This window comes from Zonotrichia leucophrys, chromosome 2 (genome assembly GCF_028769735.1).
Source record: "Zonotrichia leucophrys gambelii isolate GWCS_2022_RI chromosome 2, RI_Zleu_2.0, whole genome shotgun sequence".
Taxonomy (NCBI): Eukaryota; Metazoa; Chordata; class Aves; order Passeriformes; family Passerellidae; genus Zonotrichia; species Zonotrichia leucophrys.
The window spans coordinates 16873317-16899928 of record NC_088171.1 but is presented as its reverse complement, the minus strand read 5'-3'; the positions used below and the strand labels follow the sequence as shown (position 1 = coordinate 16899928).

General features: G+C 36.7%; 1 protein-coding gene across 5 annotated transcripts in view; it reads right to left on the bottom strand.

Moving 5' to 3' along the window:
- MPP7 (MAGUK p55 scaffold protein 7) overlaps nt 1-26612 on the bottom strand; it is a 145675-nt gene that overhangs the window by 3813 nt on the left and 115250 nt on the right. For 4 of the 5 annotated variants that reach the window (XM_064704046.1, XM_064704045.1, XM_064704050.1 and 1 more), the window contains 6 exons: nt 18727-18765; nt 11581-11751; nt 4832-4912; nt 2916-3009; nt 1746-1854; nt 732-875 (listed from right to left, as the gene is read on the bottom strand). In XM_064704046.1, coding sequence (XP_064560116.1) covers nt 732-875; nt 1746-1854; nt 2916-3009; nt 4832-4912; nt 11581-11751; nt 18727-18765 — 638 coding nt within the window. The remainder of the gene's footprint in view (nt 1-731; nt 876-1745; nt 1855-2915; nt 3010-4831; nt 4913-11580; nt 11752-18726; nt 18766-26612) is intronic. The other variant, XM_064704049.1, reaches the window with a different exon arrangement.

Sequence of the window (26612 nt, the reverse complement as noted above, 5' to 3'; positions counted from 1 at the left end):
AACAAAACCTAAAAAATCTTAAGTGACACCTGAATGAGGAAAAATGACACGCACTGTAAATACAGATAAACAATCTAATGATGACCAACTTTGCTGTAGATTCAATTAAAATATGATTTCATTATATTACAAGGAAGCAAGTACGTTAATATTGGGTAATGCTATTTTTTTTCTGACTATTCACAAAAACCAGCATTTGTTCCTTGCTTAGATATCTCTTCTTTCTTACAATGTTCCATTTTTCTATAACATTTTAAAAACCCTGTATTTCTCTTATCCACAAATATGGGCTTTTTATTAAAGGACCATTTAATTTTTCAATTGGTTCTTTATATTTGCATTTTCCTCTAAATTTAGACCCCTTAATACAGTTGACAAAACAAACAAATTCTCCCCTTTTATTTGAACAGAAGCATCTAAGCCCAGGTACAATTTTTTTAAAGGAAATCCACAGCATTATCTCTTATAAAGATATGCTTGCACTGTGGGGGTTCTTTATTGACATAAAGTCAGAGGAGCATGGAAACTGTGAATACCCATGAGCACATCAAACAATGAAAACACCACAGTAAATGTGCAATGTGAGAGAGGTTGAGAAACAGCAAGATGCTCATGTAAGCCCTGACAAGTGCTGTCAATAAGAACCAGAGATCATCTTTATTTTCAAGGTAAACTGCTACAAAAAAACTCCTGACAAGTTCTCCTGATTTACCATGTCTAATTATACTTACAGTAAAGGGTTTTGCAGTTCCCTTATCATCTTTACTTGAAATAATCTTGGCATTTTTTCTGGTTTCTCTCAAACGGTCAAGTGATGGAGGTTTTATAAATATAACAAATGGTTTAAACTCATATGTCCGCAAGTGTTTCACTGTCTGGGAAGAGGAAAGATTTTAATTAATTAGTTTATTTTGCACAATGGAATTTACTGTAATAAAAGAAACTCCCTATTGACCATAATAAACCCATAAAGCATTTCTAGGCAGTTATTTTTCATTTACTGCCATCCTGCTCTGCTGACCAGCATTGATTCATCTAAGGAGAATTTTCAGAAAGGTAAGAAAACTCTTTCTCCAGTGCCACTGGCAGTGAGAGGATGGAGGAGAAGAGCAGGTATTTAGTGGAGGAGAAAAAGTTCAACCATACACTGGCCACCTTTGGAGAAGAGATGCTCTGGCTGGGTTTAAACAAACTAGTCCAGCTCCTAGAAGCCCTGTGGTTATTAGGAGCAACAAAATTTCCAGTGGAGCTGTTCAGCGGGGTTGAAAGACAAGGTCAATGAACAAAAAAATGGTTTAGAGAGGAATACTCTTAGCAATTATCCAGCCAACATCACATTTAGTGCGTTCCTTGACTCATGTCCATCCTGCACGGAAACCCTTGGCATGAACAGCCTAGTGAAACATGTGAGAGAGAATTGCTGGACTTGGTGATAACTCAAAACTATTCTGAAATTACAGTTTCAGAGACAATCTGTTGCCCAAACTAACAGAAAAATAAATGGAAATATAGGAGCATTCTGTAATTAAATCTTAAGTATTATGCTGCAAGGCTTCCAATTCCTTTATTTACTGGCTGTATATTTATCTCTTTTCAGAGAGCCTTGCTTAGCTAAAGCTAGCAAGAAAAGCCACTCAACAGTCATTCAGTGCGGGATAAAGCACACCTTTTGAGAAATATTTTTTACCAGGATTCCAATATGCAATATGGGGAAGTACAAGAGTACAGAAGACATGCTTACTTACATGAGGCTGCACATCCAACAAACAAACTTTGTTTTTAGCTAGAACTGACCGAACAGAGTCTAAACTTGTTCCATAGTAGTTGTTCTTATACTCGCCATACTCGATAAACCTGTGGCAGAAGGTAAAAACAACTGAAATAATTTCCATTTTCTCCAGAAAAAAAAGCTTAGCAGTATGCTTTATAAGATTTAATTCAGAAGCAAAAATATTTTACTTTACATGAGAGTTCTACCGTGTTTTATAAAGGAAATGCTGTCAAGTACTTCAGCATGTCAATTTTAAGAAATCTTCTACTTTACTGCTTTCAAATCAGTAACACCTGCTTGTATTACAGTTAAAGAGAAAAAAGCACTGTAGTCCAACAGCCCACTAATGTTTTCCATCACCTCTTTTTCTGAACTAATGCAATGCAATAAAACAGTGGATAAGCTAAACAATAGAAACTACTGAAATTTCATTGCACACTACAGAATATCCAAATTCTGTGTCTCAGAAGAGGAGGAGTGATGACGGTGCTGGTGGAACCAAGGCGGCTGGTTATTTGCTATAAAAGTACAAGCACTATTTGCCAGAAAAGCAAAGCACAGTTTGAAGTTTCAATAAAACCCACAGCTTTGTGTCTAATACACTTTTGCCCTCTGAAACTGGGGCAGACAGAATTTTACAGGCTGCTGGAGAGCACGATGCTACCATTGTCTCTTCATTTTAGTTTATTTTCTGGAGGGTGTACAGGCAGGGCCTTCACTGTAGATCTCTAAATTCAAAAGCAGAGGAAGTGCCTGGCCTGAAAGAGAGCAGAACTATGCAAACATTGACTCAGGCACGTCTGCAGCACTTCCACAGCCCCCTTCCCTAGAGCTGCAGTGCTTTAGTGCTATGACAGAAGATGCTCTATTAAAAGAATGCTCCCCTATCCCAAGCACCTATAATTTCAGTGTCTCCTTGAGGAGCTGAGGTACTGAAACTACTTGTAAGCTTAGAAACTCTTGTGTTTACACATATTCCATATTTTTCCCCAGCTGCTTATATAACAACATGTAATTTTAACACATCTTCAAATCACTGCAACTTATATCCACTTTGACTTATTATCTAAAATAACAACCAGCCCCATTTTATAATAAACCATTGTTTTAACTGCAGTTCTAGTTAAAAATCTCTTCAACATACTTGTTATTCTGTACATCTGTCTCAAACAAGTGCTTGGAAATGAAAATGTATTCGACACCATCACTTTCTTGGCTTCTCCTTGGACGGGTAGTGTCTGCAGTTTCATCATATAAAAAAAAAAAAAAAGGAAAATATGCACAAAACAATATAATGCAAACCAGTTCAGGAAAAGCTGAAAAGCACAGACTCTTTCTGCAATACTAAGCATAGCACTTCCCTCACTTCTGAAGCACATAAGGCTGCTCTGGATCTAGTAGGCAGCACACAAGCACATGACAGGATTGAGTTTTAAATGCATGCAGGAAAATCCGGAAAAAAACTATTGGACAAGTATCAGATTATCATTTTTTATTAACTAGTGGAAAAATCCAATAAAATGAGGACAGCTGAATAATAAAAGGTACGGCAGTCCATAACAATTACCCCAGCCTTGCCTCTTGTTAAACTTATTAGCATACGAGACCATAAAGGGAAACAAAGCACACCATCCTGATTTATAAAATGTTATGTTCATTAACAACTCTTGTAGCCATGGTATGTGAAGCATGGTAATAAAAAAATAGGGTGTGAACTTTATGTTTTAGTGCTTTTCTTTATCCTGTGACTAAAAATAGGAATTCCATTTTCTTTCAATAGCCTTGTATTATTTGCACTTCTTACTCTCCCCCAAGTAGGTATAAGGGTTTTGCTTATAATATTTGAGGGGTTGTCATTTATGATTAATGAACCCATTAAAACATCCTGTTTTGAACAAGTTGAATATTACAGCATCATGCATTCTTCACCACATATGGACATACAAAACCTGCTTGCAGCAACAGAGACTTAAATGCCATTTGATCTATCACTCCTTTTAGGCTGACACAATGAGGAACATTTCCAAGACAGGAACTTCACTCTCCCTCCAAGTCCTGACTTACCGAATTTCAGGGAGAGGGATTCCTTTACATGTTTGTTTTAACTTATAACCACAAATTTGGAAGAGAAAGGAGAGAAGGTAGCTTGATGAATACTGTCAACTTTTAGAGAAATATTTTTGGGCAAATGATTGCATATACTTCAATGTATTAAATATTTTGGGAACATCTAGATTTTTTGTTATTGTTGCCTTCAATATCCAGTTGAAGCAAATATATGCAAAAGAAATGATCTGCCAAACTAAATGCATTAATTTTTCTACTTGGGACATTCATTCATACATATATATACACTTCACAGAATATCTGCACTTGCAAAAAACCTGAGACAGAATCTCCCAAATTCATAATGTTGGAGCCATATTTGTGAAGATTCCCTATAGAAGGTACAAGTAGAAAGCAAACCAAGAAATCAAAGTCTAAAACTGTTGAGTTCTTCATATTAAAGAAAATCCAGTAAAGAATTGTAGAAGTTGATAAAACACAATGTTACTCAATTTTATAAAAATCACACTACTTGGTCAGAAACAGGAAAGAGGAAAAAACTTCCCCAGATCATCTCTTCTAAAGCTAATAAAAGGGATTTCATTAATTTATTCACTGGATAAAACTGTTTATAATCAATCTTCATTTTTCAGCCTAACAGATAAAGGCCAGTTTGCTGAATGCAAGCCTTGGTAACAGAGTACATTTCAGTGCTTTACAGCCAAATCCAGGGTGTTCTTCAGCTGAGTTTCATTTACTAAACCTCACTGACATCAATCATGCTAAACTTCTACTGAAAGTGTACTGCAATACCTCTGAGCCAAAAAGCTCTATCAGTTAAATCAATGCTATTTAATGCAGAACTGCAGCAGCACTTTTAAAAATAAGAAAAGCAATTTGGATGCCAAGCATGCATTTAGAGACCTAAATTTACAAGTACCTTAAAGGTAATACAATAATAAAGGCTAATAATGCAATTATATCATTAGAGAATAGGAGTGCATTTTTACTTACGTGGCACTGTTACCCCGTAGTGGTGCGTGTCACTGATTAGCAATTTCCTTTTAAGTTCATTCAGTCCAACCCCTACAGGACCTGAAAGAAAAAAAAATTGTCCTGTTTCCCAACAGCCAGTTGTCTCTTGTCTCTTCAGGTGCAAGTATGCTCCAAGGTAAGGCTACATAGCCTGTAGCTGTGACATTACTGCCTTTTAGTCAGGGATTTGGAAACACCCATGGTTCCAGCCTCTCCTAGTATATACAGAGCTGACAAATTTCAGGGGATGCAGTTAGCTGTTATTCTGTTCTGACTTTATTACTGAGGAAATATCAGGGAAAATAAGTTGCCAGCAAAGCTGACTTTCTTTTCTGCAGCAATTACCCTCAGCATGCACCCCCCTCCATCTCACCCCTGCTACAAACCCCTGCATGCCAACCTGCATCTATCCAGAACAAAAACTGGTTCTGGCTGTTTATTTTGCCAGAATACCCCCAGCTTGCAGACTAGAGGACGCCAGCTGTCATGTGTAAAGTGCCCCCAAAGTCTCTGCACTCGGTGTTTCAGCATGGCCTCACTCCCTCCTGCTGCTGCATCCCTCACCTGCTCCAGATGCCCCTGGGGACAATTGCTGCCACCTTGCCATGCCCTGGGAGCACGGCTCCTTGCAGCCCCTGCTGCAGGCAGGAACACTGCCCAGCTCCTGGCTGCCTGTAGCTGTCACCATCCACCTTTCGACTGCGTGAGGGTGGCACTGCATGGAGGGAGGAAGGAAGGGCAGTACTTGCCAGGTCACAACCCATTTGGGATGTTTGGGTTTCTTTCTTTGTTATTGATTTTCTTTTAAACTGTGCTTGTCTCCTGCCTGCTGTCTGAACTGGTCCAAAGCAAATGTTTCCTTCTTCATGCGACTGCCAAAGAGAGACCACTCTTGGAAAGAGGATGGCAGGAAGAAACAAAGAGTGCATGGAATTTTTTTGACCTGTCTCCTCCACCTCCACTTGAGTAGCGCTGCACTAGAAGCAACAGAGCAAGATGTTCCTGTTGGCTTTTGAGTTGTCCCTAATTCTTAGCTGTTTTCCAGTGGTGCTTTCGGTCTCTGTGAGGGCACTCCGTCCTGTGAGGTCTCAAAGGCTCCACAGGCACTCGCTGCCTGTCCCCAGGAGCCCTCTGTGCCCTGCCTGCCCACTGTGGTGAAAGGGCCATGGTGCTTGCTGTGTGTGAAGGGAGCTCAGCTCTGCATGTTCTTACATTTCTGACAGTGCAGAGCCTTCATTTCCACAGAGCCAGATCAACAGCAGAAGGCAAAGGAGAATGAGTCATTGGAACCATAGCCTAAATAATGCAAGGATAATACCTGTGGTTTTAAGGAAAATTCCTGCACATTTAGTAAAAGGGACACGTGTATATGGAGTGCTTCTTAACAAACACATTTTAAACATTGTAAAAATGTTCAAACCCTAATAAAAATTTCAATGAAACAGTGTTGTAACCACTACTTACTAGTGAGAGTCCAAAAACAGACCGATGCTTCAGTACCTTCAGGTACTGAAAAAATGTATCTGTGAAACAGGTATCTGTAAAAATGACATTACACCCTGTCTGGAGTTGAAATACATAATGATGAAAAGCAAGGGCTTGCTACTTTGCTGCTAGCCCCAGACTATGGTTCTACTGTAGACTCAGAGCTTCTACATTTAAAGTTTCTATGTGTTCACATCAGTTAAACACACAACTACATTTCAAGTTCCATCTCTGACCTTCCTGTAAATTAATCTATCAGTATGTATAAATGTTTATTTAATATGGTGTACAGCAGCCTCTACTGGTGCATTCCTGCAGAGGACAGCAATGTGTTATGGAGATAATGGCATTACTTTTGTTATAATTTAAGTTTTTTTCCTTTTTATAAGAGTTTAGCTCTTTAAGGCAAATATGGACTTTTATAGGAAAAGTAATTAAAACTCTTATTATATCCTAGCAAAGTAAACCAAACCAAGTGGAATTCAGTTTTTAAAAATCATTCTATTACTTTTAAGCAAGAAATATTTCCCATCACATCCACACAAATATTATTTCCTTAGTCTACATGCTGTCAAATCAACAGCATGCTTTTAGCTCTATTCATATATAACGAGTCCCGGCTTCGCTTCCTGTGACACATGCTTTGGAAACAGCTTAACTCTGTTTCCAGATCACAACTTCATTACTACTGTGTCCCCTTTCAGATTAACATTTTAAAATAATCTTTAAATTAAACTACTGAAAGGTGTAGAGTCTTATTTTTCAGTGCTGTCTTCACAGAGTTCTCATAACTGTAGCATATGGACACTGAAGTCTGATTCCAGCTCAGCACAGCCATCCATTCATTATATAGATTTTTATACTATCTCTCCCAAGTTAATATACAGTTTCCTTCTAAATATTCTTTTTGTTTTCATGCAGCAGAGAAAGATGCCAGTTTCTAATAGTTATGAATCTGAACACAATTTGAACTCAAAAAGAGAATAAAGTGTTCAGGATTTAAAAGGATATCCCTGATTCTTATACTCAAATATAAGGCATCCAGGATCCATGTCTGTAGTGTAGTTTTGGTTTACTATAAATCACCCCAGGCAGCAATATTTACAGTTATGCTGACAGATTTAGAGATATTTTGCTTACTTTTTTAAAGGAACATTTGTGCTGCTTGCTGTTGCATGCTAAGTCATGTTAATGGTCAAATCCTGCACAAGTGGACTGCAGTGCCTACCTCACTTTATTGAGAGACATCTGCAGAATTAAACTACCAATCATTAAAACTTGCACTAAATTTTGTACGACTCAGGCACATCTGAAGAAAACTGAAAAAACTAAGTTTAGGTCTTGGGAGGGTTGAGCCAACCAGCCATTCTACGCCCACAGACACATAATGAGCTCCTAACAGACTTCTGGAAAGAAAAGAAAGGGAGAGTGGTCCTTCAGAAAAGATTTTCTGAGTTAGATGACAATATTCCTGCTGGGATCACAAGAACCCAGCACGAGACCTGCCCTGGGAGAGGCTCTGTGGCTCAGTTCCTAGTACACTACAATGCAATGACTGCACATGCATGTCAGACTGCAGCTCAGTGTGGTAGGAAAAGAGAACCTCATTATTTTGTGTTTCTGTACATTTTAACAAGCAGTGGGAGTGTAGTTTGAGATGTGCTGCTCACTGAAGCAGGATCAGTGAGTTCATACTGGTGTTCTCAAGGGCAAGGCTAGGCACTGTGCTACATCCTATGTAATTGTTCCTGAACCTTGCTGACCTTTCCATGCCTTCAATCAGGAAGTTTTAAAGCAGATAACAATTATAGGTCTCTTTCTGCATTGTTCAGTTAGTTGACTGGAATAGCATGGCCATGGTAGGCCATTTTCCTGTACTACTGCTGTAAATCAATTAAAACTCTGCAAGCCACTACTGAACATGTTAAAGCTAAGTCAGGAGAGGTGGAGAGTTAAACGGCCCTTTCATTTCATCCTAATTTGCTCTGAAATAGACCTGGCCTCATCATAACTCCTTCATGATAAAACCAGAGGTGATGGATTAAAAAAAAACAAAATCTAAGCAATACAACAAATAGAGAGCTTTTTCAGTCCCAGATTCCTTTTCCTTGCAGTAGTGACCAGAAGCACATCTTTGTGGGAAGTACTGGCAGCGCCATTCAGAGACAGAGGCTTTTCTCATCGTGTCAGACACCAGTAACAACTTCTCCTTTATGGCTACATGCCTCTGTTCCTTGCTTCCACCACTGCCCACTTTGGACAGAGGCATCACCATGGGGGACCACAGCACCTGAAAGGCTCTGCACACCTCCAGTGATCACACTGCATGCACAGAACAGTGTGTGCTCCTGGGGACAAGTGCTCATGGCTTGTTACCGACAACTTTGCTTTGTCCTGCCCCTTCAGAAAGCTCTGACTTAGCTGAAACTATGCCAGATAAAGTTATTGCATGTAGCACATTCATTCTAACACTAAAGAAATAAAATTTATGCTACTCTGGCCCTTAAAATTAACCAGAGCAGAAGACTTTGTAAGCAGGGTATTTCCCTCATTAATATAAATGAAAATTCTAGTGTCTAAATAATACAAGTCATATTAAAATATTCTACCTTTGTCTGGGTTGTGAGGTATGTAATGCTTAGGATGCAAGCAATATTTGTGGTGGAAGACTTTAGGATTTCTTAGCAGCTTGGGAACAGTAAGTTACTAGAAGCAGACTGATGACATAATATTGGATAATTTTGTTTTTACCAGACTCATCACAATCCTAACAATTAAAAGCATACAAAAATATTTGTATCATTACTGCTTCAGATGATGTCATATTAGCCCCTAGGATTTACAGAGCTTTATTCATGAACTTAGATTTGCAGGCAAGGTAAAATCTTGACAAACTGCTACATTGAGCTGAATCTGAGAGTAGTGTGTAACACACAACAGAGCACTGAAATTACTATGTGTGCGATTCATGTTCTTTAAATTAGACTAGACCTATTCAAAATGAAGTGAAATTTGTTTTAAAGTTGTCAAATTCCCTCCCCCTAAAAGAAGGCAAAACCAAACCTAAATGTCCCCTTTTAAACAGTAAATCATATATTTAGACCTAGCTCAACACAACAGACATCTAGTGCTTCCACCAATTACAGCTATAAATTAATTATATTTCCCTTTCTTTCCTAGTACTACTATACCAATTATAGTTCATGTATTATAAGGAATGCTGCTACTGGCACACAAAAAGCTTTTAAAATATGTTTGCTTCTACTATACCTGTATTGCTTAGCTCTGCTAGTTTTTTCCACATTTTGCCCAAGACATTTTTATGGCATTGGCCAGACTTAAGCTGCTCTTAATATCCAGAGAAAAAACATTAGAATTACTGAAGTCCGCAATAAATTTTTGAATTGCTTTTGTTACTGAAAAAGCACTCTTTCTTCATTTGATTTATTACAACAAAAATCAAATGGAATCTCTAGGCATTCCTTAGATCAGACATATGCAATTTGTTATAAAAAGTCTACTTATCACACTTTTTCACTACACTCTGTTGATGTAACTGTAAAATCAACTCAACCATGTTATTACTTGTTGTATATTACCCAAAATCTCACAGTGATCACACTAGTAGGTGGCTGATTTTTAGTGCTGGAGAGTGACAAAATTGTTTATTAAAAACTCAATTTAATGTTCCCTTGGATATGAGCTATATAAAAACACAGCTACTCAACAGTTCCTAACAGTCCCTGATAGAGGGTCATATTTCTCTGCTCTGCTGCTTTCAGAATGGAGGAAATTTTACTAATGAAGAACCAGCCTATGTGTTACTGCCAAGGAAACAATAATCAATGAGACATTGCTCACTCCTAGTGATGGTTACTTATTACTCATTGGTACTCCAATTGTTACCCTTGAAAAGGTTAAGATAATGCACTTTCTCTCTTTTTTGGAGACTAAAGCAAGGCATTTTGGCTATACAATAAATGGTGTGAGGAAGCCATGGCAGTGACAGATAATAGAAGAACAGAAAGCTGACTAAGAATAATATGTTGAGTCCTCTGAAGCTATGTTTGCATTCATCCTTGGACTACAGAGGTCCACATTGCATCCACCTTTCTTACCAGTTGTCCATTTACTTTTTCTAATGCAGTAGGCAGTTTTGTTTCTTTCCACTTTCATTGTCTGTCTTCATTGACCTCAGGTATTTATTCTGTTCTTTTGGGGTTTTTTCCCCACAAAGATATATTGATTGATCACTAAGAGTAGAATATCAACATACTTCTTTTGAGTTTTAGTACAGCTTGACTGCCACACTCAGACTTGTAACCATGGTAGCTGTATTTTAATGTCATCTCCCCTTGGTTTAGGAAAGCTCTGAACACAATCTCCTGAAGCATCCTTATATGCAAGTTGAGATGTCCTGTTGCCCTGGTTTGAAAGGTGGGCTATAAATAGGTGGAAAAATGGAGCATGTTCAAAGGGAAGGGGTTATTGGTCTGTGCTCTGTGACTCATTATAAGGGGAGTTCCCTGGGACACACTCTGTTTCACATACCAATGACACAGACTGGGCCCTTACAAAGCTTGCTCATGGCAAGATGGGTGATACAAGTGACTTGCTCAAGGGCAGGGCTTCCATCCAGAGAGCTCCAGGCATAGGCTGTCAGAACTTAGTGAAATTTGGTGAGGACAAAGTGCTCGCTGGCAGCAGTGAAGGGTAACAGGAGACTGGGCTGGACCAGCAAGAGCCTGGCCCATGGACAGAGGGGAATGATTCTTCCCCTTCACTCAGCACTTGTCAGTCCCTTGTGAGGAATACTCTGTCCACAACAAGCCCTGCACTGAAATACTGTTGGATAAACTGGATCAAAGACATCAGAGGGCCTCGAAGATGGTCAGGAGCTGAACCACATGACCTGCAAGAGAGACTGAGGGAACTGGGCTTGCCTGGCCTGGGGCAGAGATGTCCTGGGGGGACCCACCAGCACCCTTTTCACTCACTGAAAAGATGGAAACCACCTCTTTACTGAGGTGTGAGATAAGACAGGGAAGACATGATGGGCATACAGGTTCCTAAAGCTGCTGCCATCAGCAACCTGCTCAGAACCTGGTGCTGATCTCACTCAGTGGGAGGCTGGACCAGGTGAACTCCTGAGATCCCTTCCAATCTAAATGACTTTCTGGTAAGCATTGTGCTAATCAGTAGGTCTCTGTTTTACCAGGTCAAAAATAAAGAAAACAACTTACCAACCAAAACAACAAGCCTGTATTTCTCATTAGGTTGTCGTCTATATTTTGCAACTTCTTCATAGGTTGGGATATCTGCTGTATCATACTGGTCACTCTTCTTGCACTCATACATGGACTTGTTTGTTTTTTTATCTTTTCTGCTAAGACGAAAGCTTCTTCTAAAACCAGCTGCAGTAAGAACAGGGTTTTTTCAAAGTAAGAAAATAAGTCTTCTTAAAACATTTGAAAACAGTCTCCTCCAAACATTCAAGGATTGGAGCATGGAATAAAAAGTGTATTATATGTTTAATAGGCCAGGTCATTATAATGACATTTCCCATGTTTTTAAACTGTATCAGGTACCTATTTAAACTGCAAAATTAAGATTACCAATAAAACAGAACCTTTGCAACAACAAACTGCAAAATATAATTGCTATTAAAAATAGTTAATAAATTGTTAATATATTTAATTATTTAGACAATTTGAGTATCTTATAAACTGATATAAATACACAAGGCAACTCATGCAAGCTGGAGTCTCATACCATATCTAATGCACATCTATTAAATCACCATGGCACACAGACATCAAATACAACATAGGATAGAAACACATCTGGTGGCAGAAAGGGTTAATGAGAATTAACTCCTGGAACAATTCTCTTGTGCTTAGCTCCATGCTGATAGTATATTTAAAAAGTGCATTAAACCTTTCCTAAGTACATTTAATAGTCAATCCAAGCACTCATAGTTAAATTACAAACCATTAGAAACATCTTAGACAATACAGTACCCATATTATGAAATTAAAAGTTAATATTGCTATTAATCTATATTTATGCATCAACTGTGTGATATCTATTGTGCCTTCTAGAGAAGACTTGAAATTTCCTATAGCTTTTAAGTACTCTCAAAGGACAGAATCATTGGCATTTTCAAACAAAACAGCACAAAAACCTGTTTTACACTACATGTTAAAAACTAATTTCGTCCTCTGCTAATGACTACCTTAGAGTTTTTCAAATAAATCCTTTATATTGCATTACATTAAATTTTACTGGTATCTCTACAACATCACTTTTGTTCTGTAAGAAAGTACAGGGGAGACTGTGAAGACTGCAAAGCTGATTTCACTGTCTGGTGGTAGTAGAATAAAACACAAGCTATACTTTAAATACTGGAAAAGTTGTTGGTGTTTTTCCCCAGAACACTTCATGGGACAGTAATTGGTGACCCCAGATTTTCAGCAAAATGTTTTCATATTCTTATAATAGCACTTATGTTTAGGTATTTGAGAAGTAGTCATATTATAATTTCTTCTTCAAAGGTAATACTGTGCAAGTTCAAGATTCAGTTCTGGAAACATTTAGCACGAGATCTGAAGAGAAATGCTACAAGGCTTAGTTATAGGCTTAGCATTTTGCACACATACAGTTTCATTGAGTATAAATTGACATAGAACCTGGACCAAAGAGGATGTTAACCAAGTTAGTTAATTGATGTGAACCCCTATACCTATGGGAATCTACAACACAAGCACACACACAAAAGGTGAAGAAAAATTTCTTTCAGAATACCGTGATGTCAACCCATTTACATTCAAAATATCAATAAGTAAACTGAAAATCTATGACAAAGGAGAAGAACTAGCACCCACAGAAAGGGCAGATGATATTTTTAAGAAGTACAATATAGTCCAGACTAAGTAGGAGGTGGGCTGACATAGAAAGATATGAAAATATGAGATATGAAAACATAATGAAATAGACTGGGTTACGTTATTTTATTATTAAAATAATGCTGACATTGAAGTGAATGCTGTCAGAAACAGAAATGCTTTATTGGAGAGCTGACACCCCCACAAGAGGGCCTGGGAGATCTTGCCTGCCCTGTGGGGAAGTCCATCATGACACAAGGATGTTCTCTTGATCACAACTATGCCTAAGTGTACAGACAGCTATATAAAGAAAGGTTAAAAGTAGCTTTAGCAATACAGACTACAGACACATGAAGTGAGTTACAAGTTTCCTGAGGCCTCATCTAAAATGCTCCTGATTAAAAAAACCCAAACACCAACAAAAAATGTTGCCCAAACCCTGAAAATTATTCTGTTTGTTGCATTTTTTTTCCTTTATAATAATTTTATGGAAAAACAAAAAAGAGAGAAAAAATAAAGAATAATTCTTCACCATTGACTACTAAATGGTTTACAAAATTAAGAGCTTTGCTACAAGATCAAGAATCCATGTATCTGGAAAAGGTAAAAAAGTAAGAATAATGATCAAATGAAGCTATGCCAGTGGTCTCCATTCCAGTTTGGTGTTGACCTTACAATTAATAACAGCTCCATGCCCCTGATCATCTGTCTCAAAATGCCACTAGAACATCTTCTCAACCTACACTTAAATGGTGAACTGTGCAATCTTTAGGAAAAGTGTTTTTTCTGCAAAATCTTCCTATGAATTCAATCCCCACTTTTAGGTTTTGGTAAGAACATTTGTAACTTGTTCCTCTTTTCTCCAACAATTTATTCAGATCTCATTAGCAAACTATCAGGTGATAGATTATTCAAGAATTTTAATTTCTTTCACTCCTTGAAAAAAGGAGAAAATCTTTCAGCTCTGTCTTCAGGCTGATTTGTCACTTGTCACTTTTACAGGCTCCACAGGAAACATAACAAAGACTCAGGTGATATGATTCCATTGCTAACATGCATTTCCTTGAATAAAATATTTGATATTTCTGCCCCTGAAACTCATTGGTAAAATGAAAATAGTAATATTGTCCTGTGTATTAAGAAAGCTCAACAAGAAGTTCAAAAAGAACTTAGACACTACTAATTAATCTTAACACTACTAATTAAAAAGAACAAATGTGAAAAAAACATAGAAACCAGAGTAAGGCTGACCTCTCCTGTAGTGTGCTGGTGAAGATGCTCTGTAAAACTACTGACTATTAAAAGTTTGTGGCATGCTGTTTTCTTCACCACTTTATGACTATTTTCAATTTGAAAGTTTAAATTTTAAACTGTTCCTCAAAGTCCATCTGAATAGCCTGCACAGAATCTCAGCAAAGTTTGCTTTAAATAGCATTCAAACCCAAGGAAAACACAGAGTTCCAAGAGGAAGGATATTTCAAATATATCCAACACTTCTATTATACTGTTGCTGCATTCCTGAAAGCATCTTCATCACCCATCATCTGCCATATATGTCCTCTCATGTATGGCTTTACTTTAATGTGACCTAGAAGCTCTTTTATAGAAATGCTAATAAATATTTCCTATTGAATGTCTGCATTTGTAATTGCATTTTATGTTTTATGTTATGGGAACTATGACTGCATAAAAATACTAAGCTGAACTGAAACAATATTGTACTTTGAAGGAATAAAAACATTTGTGAAAAGGCAAAAGATACTCTACTAATGTTTGCATATTTTACAGTTTTGAAAACATAATTAATATATTTAAATTATCAATAGAGCATCATTAAGAATACAGTCATGATTACTTCAGAGAACCAAACCCAATTCTAATATGCAGCAGAAAAGGCTTCTATAAAATTATTCATGTTAAAAGTAAATTTCTATAAAGAACAAAAGGAAAATGCATTGCTTGCCTAGAATATTTGATAATATAAACCTTGATGAATATGAAAGGAGCTGCAGGCTACACTGTCTGTGGAATATGGGTATCAGCAGAGATTAACCTTAGTTGCCAAGTATGCAGACTATAAAATAAAAGGGGAAAATTCTATCACTAAAGCGACATAATCTCCTGAACACTGAGAAGCTTGCACCAGCTCACTAGTTACAGCTACACGTCTAGCAGCTTACTGAACATGCAAACCCATAAACTGCTGCTGGAATGTAACAGATTTGGTGAAATAAGAGCAGGCTCTGGAAATAAAATATTAAGAACAAATGTTCTCAAACTACTGATGTCTTTAAAACTTATACTTCTCAATATGAAATAAAAAATCATTACTAATAAACTTACTTAAAGCCCAACAAGCAAAGAGAAATCACTTAGATCTCTAAGAATTAAAAAAAACCACCTTAGCAGAAAAGTTTGATTATTCTTTTAACCATTAGCAGTCTACATTTCTTCATCTCAGAACAACATCCTTACACTTACACAGAGAAATCCAGTGGGGCCTCACACAGAATCCAAACACACAATGTGTGAACCTGCCTGCCTCGCAATATTTTAAAAGGACGATGATGCAAATAGCTGTGCTTATTAACATTTACTGACATAATTCTGAAGAAGTAGATTGCAACTATGTTCTGTAAATTTCAGTCCAAATATACTAATAAAACCAGAAAGTTAATTTCTCAAATTAAGACAGACTACACTAACAGGAAGTAACAACATATAAATTCGTGCATGCTTCATAAATTCACAAGTAAGACTCCAGAATGCTATAAAGCACTTACATGGGCTTTTGTTACTTTTCATTCACTAAAATCAGTGCTTAAGTATGTGTTTAAATTACATATGTTCTTCACTGAATTTAATTTCATCTTAGAGTAAACAACTTCTATTTAATTGTAAATGAATTTAAGAGTACCCTCTGTATTCATATTACTGACAAAAAGAAGTTTGGTACCATGGTCATTATCTAGGTTTGTATGAACATAATATTTTTACTGGATATTTCTGGATATTATTTTTCCCCCAAAATATTGGTATTCTTTTTACATTGGCTTGTATACTGAGGATTTCTATTGTTACACAGGAACTGCACAAACACAGAGCAGACTTCTTACAATGTTTGCTTCTGGACTGATTCCCAGCTTGCACATTTAGACAGGGTTAATAAAAATTTAGATTATGTCTGGATTTTAAAGACAAAATTGAGAATAGTAAACAGATGATATTCATCTATATTTATATATGTTCATAAAGGTTCAAGCAATGTAACCAGAATTTAAGCTTGGCAAAGGCAAACTCCTAACGTTTTCCTCAGCAACTCCTCAGGAAATTACAGCAGAAACATATGATACCATACTGTGGCTTAAATATTAGAATTCGGTGAAAAATCATAAAATTTATCTGAGTCACTTTAGAGGAGAGGGTTCAAATTAATAGCAGTATTGCCTTGGACTTAAAAGATTTGTCCCAAAATGATTCAGAGATTCTGTCTTCTGAAGACTCTCCTCCTGTGCTCCTCATGACTACCTTGCACGTGTGTGAAGTACAAATCCTTTCAGAGAGGGTCTGGTGTTCAGAGAGTAATCTGGTTTGGATTGAAGTGCCAGAGCCCTATATATGGTTTGTGAAACAAGGAGACACTGGAGTACATGAGACAGTCTGAATTATAAATCACTGTGTCCTGTTACTGCATGCAAAAGAATGGTAACATCAACTGTCAAAAGCCTACCTGCTTGTTCTTATTATAGGAAAGTTTTAAATGAATGATTCTTAGCAAAGAGTTCCAAGGAATCTCTAAGTTCTAAACCAAAAAACTACTTATTTTATTCACAATCAGTGAATATACTTGTATCCTTACCCCAAAACCAGTCCTAACAGTAGTTTTTCTGCCTTCTGACTCTCCTCTCTGACATCTCACTCCAAAACCACACACCCAGCATGAGATGGCTGAAGGTACCACCTCTGGACTCCTGGCAACATTCCATGACATGGAAGCTCTCAAGAAAGAAACTGTTGCCTGAACTGTACTTAGTAATTCTGAATAATTTTTGTAAAGTTTTGCCTAAGTAAACTACAATGCATCTTGATATTTTGTTCTTTTCCTCTGGGACAACAGTCCTCTTCCTCAAGAGGCCTCCCTCCTAAAATGGCCATGTCTTTTTGGTAATTATGGACCAAAATGTTTCAGCGAAAAAGGCTACAGTACCTAGAAAAGGTGGATTTTGTTTTGCTACCTTCATTCTCAAATAAAGCAGGAGCCCACTAAGATCTGACTGCAAAACCATGATAGTCTCACCCTAAGAATTCATGCGGTATGTATACATACAGAAGGAAAATATTGTGGTGGGGGGGTATTGTTCATACTTCAAAGAAATTATTTGATGAGGAAAATGAATTTCATCTGGAATCACATCCAAATTATCATTTTCCAAACATCCCAAATATTTCAATACAATTACAATTCAACATGAACTTAGTTGATTACTTAACAAAGGTAAGAAGTGCATTTTCAGCATGATCAGATACAAGTTCCACAAGACAGAATGGAATTATACCACACTGAAGTTTTGTAAACAGGTCAGAGTTCTTTCAATGATATACTTTTTTGCACCTGATGTAGTTTATATACCACATTTAAAACAACTCCAATTTACAGTATTGGTCTAGGATGTTTCAGTGAGCCCACTGGCTTGGAAATACTAAAGTACTTTGACAAGTTTCTCCCCACTTCTCTTGTAGTAGGAGGATGAAAGTCTTGGGAAAAGGGCCGGTTGCCACAAAATCTGCTCCAGCCAGCCTTCAGTTGGCAGGAATTCTGGACAGTTTCAACTAAAATATTTTTACATAGGTTTCAAAATGGCACAAATTAAAAAGTTGAAACATATCATGGAACATTCACCTTTTTTAAATGTTACTTTTGTTCGAAATTTGGAATCTTGAAAATGAAGCCAAAGGACTCTGGCCCCTCCTCTTCTCCGTTCCCCGCAATGATACATTGAGCTCAGACCAGCTTTAAAGCTAAATTTAAGCTACTGAGTTGTTATGACTGATATTTTGTAATGTGGAAAAAGAATTGGTGTCTGTAAATTTGCTCTGTATTCTTACTGAATCCTCCAAAATGGTTAGATAGACATGTACAAAGAAAAAACGCGTAGACAAAACTTGAAAAAACCTTAAGAGTGTCTTTAAATAATTTTTCATGATACAGTAACCTTTTTGCTTCATTAAATACATAGCTTGCTTCCTGTACTTTAAAAATTTTGACTTAAAGATCAAACCAGTATTTTATTAGCCTATGCTTAACCAGGTAAAGGCATACTCTATATAAACCCTTTATGTCAAATCCAATGAGCCATGTTTAAAACCTTAATATTCATGCATTTGTCATGCAGAGTAAGGACATTTGTATGCAGATTACCCCCAAAAGCAAAGTGGACACAGTAGCTCCAGGGAAAAGAAGCTGAAAGAAAGGAACAAAATTGTCTTTTGTAACCAATTGCTCACCTAGATAGGATCCACTGTTGTGACCAGCACATTCAGCATCTTCTGGACGAAGGGTAAAAGCATACAGAATAAGAGCCAAGAAATAAAGCAGAAAAGTTAGAAGCCCAGCAAAAAATACAGAAGAAATTATTTTTAAAATGACAACTGTACAAAGCACAGCATTAAAAAGCCTTCAGTAAGCCATTTTCTTAAAAACATAAAACAATCTTTATTGTTTTATATTTTAGCTGGAGATATTCTTGGATTTTGCAGCATGCACACTGATCTTTTTACCTTTTCAAGCAAAAGTTGTGATGACAACAAACATTCTAAAAAACATTCTGACACTGTATTATTCACATTTTATCAGTTAATAGAAAATATGCCACTTAAAAGAAAGCAAAATTATTTGATGTAAATCAAGCTTTTTTGTAAACTACACATTATCAAACTTTAGCTTTATGTTTTGGCTCACTGGATTAGACAGAAAGGTTTTTGATCAAAAACACATCCTCTCATTTAATATAAAATAGCTATAATGTACATTTTTACATGCCAGAGGCCCTTTGATCAAAAATATGAGCTACAATTTCTAATGCTTTTATAAACAAAAGTTTCTTAAGTAAAAAAAAAAAAAAACCAAAACAAAAACAAACCAAACAAAAACCCACAAGAGATCAGCTGCTATTACTTTAACATATGCTGCAAACATAACAGTAACCAGCTACAGTCAGAGGGAAACTCAAAAGGAAAACAGTAAGGATGACACCACACAGATGAACCTTCCACCATCTCAGAGAAATTGTCTGTCAGTACTAGTTAGAAGCTCAGGACCTCTCATGGCCATGTAATTAACTCAGAACCATCTCTCCCCATCCCAACCCACCCAAGTGCTGCCAGTATTATTCTATCATACTGCTTTTCTATACATATCTTGCAGAAGTTCAAGAGAGAGAGAAAGCAGTTTAAAACAACAGTTCCAATTATTGATCATTCAATGAAGCAACTAGGAATATTCTGGTATTTTTATCTACTTTAAAACACGATTCAATGTATTTGGTGGCAATATAAAAACATCACATGTATAACATCTAGAAACACTGGACTATATTCAATTTAATTCTAAACACATGTTCTCTAAATAAAATTATTGGGCTATTCAGGGAAACTTTTATACATGTACCTTCAATTTCCTCTGAGAAGCACAAAGGAGAAATAGGAAAGGAAATCATTAAATGGAGTGAAAACATAACTTAAGAAAGAAAAGTTAAATCGAAGAAGAAAAATGCACCTACCACACTCAACCGCTTCCTCATCTTAGAACAGCCAAAAAGACAAAGTATTATTGTTTAATACTTCATAAATAGGAAAAAATTCAGGTATGTAAGCTACTCTCAAATTCTCTTGACAGCACCTATTATATTGAGGCATATACCAACATACCAGCAGTGAGTTTAACTACACTCAGAAAAGGATGTAGAAAATTGAAGGCATTGAAATACTATGTGCACTTTAAATTTCCATATGTGATTCTTCCACTATTCATTTGGTAGAAATGACCTTACCCCGCTGTCATGGAAGATCTCTTTGGTATTAAATGCAAAGTTTGTTAGTTCCAATTTATCAGTCTTAACCTAGAATTTCTAAGAATCATTACCAGGAACATATCTCAGTATTTTTCTGCACTTACAGTACGAGCTGGGATGGCCCTTTGTGATGGATTTTGAAAAGGTTTTTTGGTTGTGGCTTTTTTTCCTTTTTTTTTTTTTAATGCTTACAATTGTAGCTGAAAACAAGCTGAAAGATTCACATACTCTTGTTTTCTTTGACATTATCCTAATATAATAGATATACATAAGACTTTCTCCTTACCTATAGTAAATCAATAAATTTGTGCTGCCTTGATAGTAGAGAACATACATTTTTGTAATCATCTTTGGGGTTATACAGAAAAGCAAGATAAATACAATGAATTTTTGTTTACAAAGATATTATATACTAAGGTTTAGATTTACAGAGAGATTTAGCAATCTACCTCTCATTCAAATTTCCTTTAGAATGTGGATAAACGGGGCTAAAATGTAACTGTTTCAAAGACTTTCTATGAAACATGTATTTTCTCTGTGAAAAATTATTCAAGAGCCATTTTACAATCTTTTATGCATAACTAATGTACAAAACAAAGGCTAGGTCAAAATTGTCCAGCATGTATGACCACATGGAAGAGCTTTTCATTTCATGCCATGAAATGGACATAGGAGTCTCTTGTGCCACAGGAAAAATACTGTTTTGAACAATCATTTCTTGGTACCATTTTTCTTGAGGACTTACGTTTTAAAATATTAATTTGGAAGACTTTTCTGAATCTTTAAATAAAGTTTATTTCTATGGTCAAGGTGACCATATAGTTTAAATTGCTGGGAAGTCCTCTAAGATGAACACTCCTTGGTTGACCCCATCTGGTGCCTTAAAAGAGTGTAGACAGTTTTGTGAGTTGAAGGTGAAAGCATTGGATGCAATTTTCTCTCTTGAGCTTAAAAGCTCCCAGTTCTTGACAAATGGCCTAAAGCTGGATCTAGAATGGCAGGCTGGCTTCCAGGTACTAACTCTCTTCTCATTCTCTGTGATGTATGACAAATTTTTCTGTATTTCTATTTCTATGACTTTTAATAGACTGCAGTGTATCTCCTGAAAACAAGTCATTAATGCTCAACGCCAATTCACAGAAACAGATCTTACAAGTTTCTTGAATTGAACAAAGTTTTCTGACTTAACTAATGAGTGTGCATTTTAAAACACTGTTTGCTATTTTAACACTGGTAGCAGTTAAGCCCTCATTTATGAAAACCCAGACCAGGAGCAAAGGAGGTCAGTATGCACACATGGATACACACATGGTGTGTACTCGCTCAACCCTGACCACTGCAGACCTCTCAGGAGTCCTGCAGGTGTGGTACATGGCGGAGTTACAGCATCAGAGCTGAGAACACTGAAAGGAATCCAGGCTTCTGGGCTACTCTGCCAGTGAAGGGAAGATGCTTATCCATAAATGAAAGACATTAGGATTCCCAGGTGAGTCAGCTGAACACTGAAAGCACAAGCCAAAACATCTACAAGTGAGGTTTAATGCTGAAAAAGGCATTCTGGACTTCCAGTGTTTTGTTAAAAATCTTCCTTCTTAATACTGCTCTTAACTTTCTTGGGCTACTCTTAAGGTTGAAAATAACAGTCTGTAATGAAAAGATCTTGGGAATCACTGGGTTTTCATAGCTTAATGCAGCTATAAACAGTCATCAACATGTAGCTCCCAGTTTGAACTTGACAAGGACCTTTAGCAGCGCTATTGCCTGTCCCTAGTAAAGTCAGAGGTTACTTGCCAGGGAACTTTGTATGGTGATTTACTACTAAATACAGCTCTGTGCATCTGAAGCAGCTGTATGCATGAACGAAGTGTGTGCTCAAAGTTCCAAAGTTTTGAGACATGAAAAACTGGGGCCAATACAGTTTCACTAAATGGAAGTGGGCTGAGAAAGGAAAGGTCTTCAGCTGGAAGGGACAAGTTAAAGACTAAAAGAGGTCAAAGACTAAAGAGGAGAAAATCTGATGGGAAGTAGGAAAACAAAAGCAATGAGAAAATGAATAAAAACCCCAAACCCAAACCATAAGGCAACATGGAACAAATACGACATTGAGAAAAGAAGAAATACAATCAATTAAATGTATTGTGGTAAGAAAGGAGAGGAAGTTCCAAAGAAAATAGTCGTGAAACAGGTTTATGAAATGACAACAAAGCTGTAACAAGACAAATGGGAAAAAAGAAATAGGAAACACAAGTACAATGGAAGCTTAGGTGGTTTTATTAATTTTAGAAAGATTTCAGCATAGCCAATAATGCTAAACTATAACAATGAAAACCAGTATCATATACACTGCATTTTTGTATGTATTTTAACTGAAATGTAATCAAAATTTGGTTTTTGGGGGCCTCACCTAAATTATACTACTTAGGAAGCTCAAAACCAGGGCCACTTCCAGGAACATTCTTAACTCTTTGGAACAGCCCAGCATCAGATTAAGATTTTTTCCTTTTGTTGACTTTCTTAAAAATATTTCCACCAAGCAATTTTACTTAAATATTTCTCAGTCTAAAATTTGATCCAGCAGCTCTGTTCTAGTTTCTTATCACAAACAAGTTGCATTATGCCTTAAGCTATACTTTACTTTAGCAAGCAAGAAATTGTGATGTACAACAGTCAGCATTACAGTGAATATATTAAACACTCTTGATTTTTTAGTGATGAATAGCCCCACATAGTAATAAACATTTCTGCTGTTTTGCAGGGTTTTATGCTCTGGAGTTTTGTAGACTGAATGATAAATTATGTTCATTCAATAGGAAATTTAAGATGATCAAATTTAATTCTCTTATAAAACAATCAGATAACAGTATCTCTATGAAGATAATTTGGAAAATGAAGAAGGATAGTCTTGCAGTGAAGGACAGATCCATTTCCAGTTCTGTCTCATGTGAACTTGACTCAAATGTCATCCAGCTTCAGGTTTTCTTAATTTCTCTGTGGTAGCAGGAAGTTAAGATTTGTAAGGACAGGAGACTTCTGAACAAAAATGCTAATGTGCTAATTTAACTCTATAGGTCTGGTTTATTTTTTGTTTGTACTTGTAACTACCTGCAGGTGGGCAATCAAGTTTCAAATATGAACACAGAAAAATACTGAGAAGAAAGGCAGAGTTAAGACTGTGCAGCAATTATAACAAGCACAAAGAATCCTACTATACATTTATCCTAAATGCTCGGTCTTCAAATACAAGTAGTACAAAGCATTTATTCTTTTAGCCTGTTTAAATTTTTTTTGTTGGCAGAACACAATCTTCAATTCAAGACACTCAACTGTGGGTAAACTGGGTTACATCTTGTTTGAATGAACACCATTTGGCTGCAGTTAAGTCTTTCCTCTTGTTCACACAATGCCAATCACATCTCATAAATCAAAACTGAAAGTAAAATGGGTTTTAAGCCTTAGAAAAAATATATGATGATGGCTTTATCACAGTAAGTATTTACATTTAGTATTAAGTACATAGAACAAATGTATTTTTATGGAAAAGACATCTCTGAACAACTGTGTCATATATGCTACATACATATATTAAACTGTACACACAGGATATGGGTATACACATATACATATGAACAGGGCACAAGTTGACAGAGCTCACAGGCCACACTAGTATAAAATATAAAGTTACCAGTAATCTTCATCAGAGACAACACATACATAATGTAAGAATAAACACAGTAACCACTGTGAAAGCAAAATTATGTTGAAGGAATATAATTTCTTGCCTGATTATTGCAGTTTATAACAACTGCAGAATAGTAAGTTATTTGGTTGTTATTCAAAGAATCTTTTTCCTCAATGAAACAGGTTATCACTTTTGCATACAAATTAAAGTAAGTTACACATGCAAGAATGATGAAACCTGTTGGCAATATCTATTGCAGTCAGAGCATGAGTACTCTTTGTATGGAAGTTAACAGAGTGGGAGCTATTAAACAAATACTTGTTCCCTGTACAAAGTCTCATGTCACTCCAATTTAGCCAGCATGCAGCAACAGGAGAGCTCACAGAGACAGCTCTGGCTGACAAGCTGTCCAAGCTAAGATGATCACCTAAAGCCAGGAATGCTGTTAGGTATTACTGAGGAATATCAGGGGAGCAGGTTTCTGTGGAGCTGCTGTTCAGCAGTGGCTCACAAGCTCAGACACACAAAAGCCAACTGCATGTAGGCAGACACATCTACAGAACCTCCCTCTGTATCCCAGAGAGTTGCCTCACACTCACTCAGGTATGTGGCTCATTCACCATCCCAGCACATGCAAGGTCAGTCCTACTCACACAATCTCATGCAACTCTGTTCCTTTACTTTCATTCCATTTTCCTACTTTTTCCTATGCTGCTTGTTCTTACAATTTTTTTCCCCAGTATCATTTCCCCACAGTATTAATGTACAAGACTGCTTTTTGCTGAAAAGTCATTGCTGTTAAGTATGGAAAAAATTATGAAAATACTTCAGTGGTTTGTTATTCCTCCATCACTTCTGCACTAACCCTAAGCCTGGGAATTACATATCAATCTTATCAGCAGGTCAGAACACCTAACAGCCACTTATCTCATGCATCAAATATTACTATTGAACTTACTGTGGTTTTTTTACCAACAACAGCAAAACAAATCAGCTCAGAGCTCTTGTCTGTAATTTTTGTATTCACTGTTTCAAAGACTTTTACAATAGTATTTTATTTAAACAGAATCAATAGGCAACTGAACCATTGCATAAATAGTGACTACAGCAATGCTCCTTCATAATACTGTTAATTGCATCAATCTAAGAATTTCAAAGCCCATTCTCTGTGGGGTTTTGCTTAATGGGGTTTATGGGCAGCTTTTGTCCATGTGTTCCTTCACTGCCCTTGATGCAACACTTTCTCCTTTTCTTCACCCTCCATACAAAATTTTACTTCCTCTCTTTTCCCTTTATATTTTTATTCCTACTTATTCTATATCTTCCTCTTGTCAGTGCAGGCTCCACCTACATTGTCAGTTTCCTTCAACTTCAGTCCCAGATACCATCAAAATGTGCATCTTCTCCATTTGCATGTAAGAAAGTGTGATTTCAATATGCAGTGTACACTGTCCTGCCCCCTCCTCCAGTGTACACATGACATGAGAAATCCTTTTCACTTTAAGGGGTGCAATGTGAGAATGATTCTGTTTTATCTTTCAAGAAATGAGGTAAATGCTGGGAAAGGCAGGTGTATTTACACATAGACACAATGGAACAGTTCACTTGGCTAATAAAGTGAAAATAAGAATTGGCATTTCCATTAAAAACCAATCCTTTTAATATCTTAGAACTAGATTGGCTTTGTTTATTTCAGTGCGAAAATGTTTTGTAGAAAGTATTTTTCACTCTTTCCTCAATATGGGTATGCATATGATCATCACCAAAAAAGCCCACTTTTATTTTGCTTCCAAATGTATGATACACAAATATGTGCAAAGATTAGCAACTACATGCATTGTTTTGCTGAAAAGTGAAAAATTCAAAATAGGAAACAGAAAGAAAGCTTCCCAGAAGTAATCCAACCTATCTTCTTTCCAGTTTTGAAACAACTTAATTATCAAAGCAAAAACAGTTGCTGACTGTTTCAGAGAGCTCTCTGTATAGATAAATATAAAAGTCCTTTCCAGTTCCAGGACTAACTTGAGAAGAAAGAAAAAAAAAGAAGTTACAGGACACTTATTACATATTATATGATTTTAACTGATTTTTAGATTAATTTTCAAGTAGAAGGACACTACCACCCTGGAATCCCATCTAAGAAACCAGAGCTGACTGACATTTTTTTGGGCATTCAAGAAATCAGAGTATTTTTCCTCAATTCTCCCTATTAAAAACAAAGGCATGTATCATGGTTTTTCTTCATTACAAAACATGGGATTTATGGAATGAGTTGACTGAACAGAGCAGACCAACAACCACGGCTACATACCAAGTGTCAAGAAAGCTTCCTAGTGCAACTCTCAGTCCTGTCAAGAAAGGGACTTCTCTCAGCAGCTCTCCTGAAGTCAACAAGTTTTCATCTTATTTGGATGTCATAATAATATCACAACTGGCAAATGACCCTTTTTTCCTCCAAACTGCTAAGAAAATTCAGGTCACATGACTGGACAGGAACCACTGCACCACTGCACCAGCAACCAGCCTCTCAATATACAGCGAGTTCAGGATGACCTATAGAACATGTCTCCCCACATAATTTCCCTTCCAAGCATTGGAAAACCCTATATTAGGATGAAGGATTAAAAAAAAAACCCCGAAGA